The sequence below is a fragment of the Pteropus medius genome, unplaced genomic scaffold, assembly GCF_902729225.1.
Source record: "Pteropus medius unplaced genomic scaffold, Ma_sr-lr_union100, whole genome shotgun sequence".
NCBI classification, from domain to species: Eukaryota; Metazoa; Chordata; class Mammalia; order Chiroptera; family Pteropodidae; genus Pteropus; species Pteropus medius.
The window spans coordinates 1,861,284-1,863,329 of NW_024350923.1; the positions used below are offsets into that span (position 1 = coordinate 1,861,284).

Consider the following 2,046-nt stretch of genomic DNA (forward strand, 5'->3'; position numbering starts at 1 on the left):
GCCTGATTTCCCTAACCCCACACCAATGCCCTGGCCCACACCTCTCAGTGGCTGAGTCCCCCTGGAATTCCACACTGAGCTCAAATGTCACTTCCCAGGGGGTTGCCACTCCTTGTCTCACACAATGCAAATTCCCCACACAACCCCGGAAGTTCCCGCAGCGCTCGCTCACGCATTCATTCATTCTGTAACTCCCATCCCCCCACAGGATACAAGTTCTAGGAAAGGGGCACATGTCCGTCTGTCCATCTCACAGCACGGGGAGCAGGGACATGCAGCAGGCACGAGTGGCATTGGCCCCAGGCTCCTTAGCCCCGGCAGCCCCTGGGGTGCATGCAGGCGGTGGAGCAGGTGGCGGGGCTTCCTTCTTCCTTGTCTGCGGGTCAGGGGGTCATTTTCAGGGGTGGCCAGGGGTGGCTGTGTAACCCTGGTGAGGCTCATTCGGCCACCTGCCACCCCGACACCAGGCACAGTGAGGATCAGAGTGCCTGGTTCGCTGAGGACTGAGGCCCTGCCCTGTCTCTCTAGGCACTGGCAAGAGGTGAGAGGTCGGGCGCCCAGAGGTCTGCAGACCCTGGAAGCTGGGAGGCCCTGAGGCGGCACAGAGCCCCCCTGCTCCACTGGCGAAAGCCAGAGGCTGCGGCCACAGCAGAAGCCCATCCGTGCGCAGAGGGAGGGAGGGTGGATGGCGAAACAGACCCCGGCTGAGCCAGCAGCAACCTGGGACTGAGGTTCGTGGGCCACCCGGGGAGTGGCACAGGGGGACAGCATAGGAGGAGTCAGCTCTGACCCCAGCTTGGGCCCTTGTCCCAGCGTGAGCTGAGCAGGCTCCTCATGGGGCATCGGTGGGTGCTGGGTCCATGTGGTGCTGGCCCACAGCAGGTCAGGCTCTGCCCCCAACAGGGCCAGCCATGAGTCCCTGAGTTAGAGCACTTGTTTGGGCACCTGGTAGGTGACAAGCTCTCTGATCTGGTGCCAAGGCAGACTGGCTAACAGCAAGGCCTGGAGAGTGGTCACCAAGCCCACCAAGCCTCACCCGGGGCAGCACTCTGCCCCGCCTCCGGCCCCACGGGAGGCTGCCTTTGGAGCTGTCTCCTCCCCCACCATCCAGACGCCCACCTTCGGTCCAGAATAATGGGATCCTTGTAAAGAAAGGTCATTGTGCCTTATCAGGGCTGCACAGGCGGACACATGGCTGGTTGTCCGGGGCCAGGCCTCGCCAAGCCTCAGTCTCGTGGGGAGGGCTGAGGCCCTGTGAGGGGACCCAGCAGGATGGCGGACTCCGTGGAGGCCTGCTCTGACCACAGTCCTCCAGGTCATCTTGTAGAGGCAGGACGAGGGTGGGGAAGCTGGCGCGTCCAGCTACCATCATCTACCCATCTACACCCCGTCATCATGCATCGCGTGGCCTCCGCTAGCCTTGCATGACTCTGAGTCCCTATTTGTATGTGGGGGTTTGCTCTGGGGGTGGGGGCGAGGGCACGTCAGAGGGTGAGCCCGCGCCTGGTGCCCACAGGGGCCCGGCGCCCCGCTGTGCTGGAGGGAAGCGGGCAGGGGTTCCCGGTCAGGGCACATGCAGCTCAGGCTGCCACGGCTCTGTAATTGGTGGGAGCAGAAACAGGCACTTGCGGTCCAGCGGCCATGACCCACGTGCCCGCACCCCCACCTCTGCCTGAATCAAGCTTCTAACGGATTCAGGGAAAAACTGCTCCAAAATCACAGATAAGCTCAGGGACGAGGCAACACAAGCCCACCCATGTTTGTACCCTGTCTTGTCCATGCAGTACCCCATGCACTGCATGGACAGTCAGCATGGGCCGGGGAAGGACGGCCGCCATCAGTTAAAGGACAGCGCCCACCAGGTCGATACCACGTATTTGCATTCTGGGACATGCTCAGGCCCCAAGGCTGGTGACCATAAGAACGAGGAAAACTCCCGGGTTGCCAGAGCCAGCCATGGAGGCCGCCTGACAGAGGCCACCTCCAGGCCGCAGCCCAGGAACAGCCAACCACCTCCCCAGAGCAGACACCAGTGCGAGGGGCCAG

At 62.8% G+C, this 2,046-nt stretch overlaps 1 protein-coding gene across 1 annotated transcript in view; it reads right to left on the minus strand.

Annotated features, from left to right (window-relative positions):
* The window catches only part of OSBPL5 (oxysterol binding protein like 5), a 27,477-nt gene extending 27,293 nt beyond the window's left edge, over positions 1-184 (minus strand). The window contains exon 1 of the mRNA XM_039840389.1: positions 145-184. Coding sequence (XP_039696323.1) covers positions 145-184 — 40 coding nt within the window. The remainder of the gene's footprint in view (positions 1-144) is intronic.
* Between the last annotated feature and the right edge of the window lie 1,862 nt (positions 185-2,046).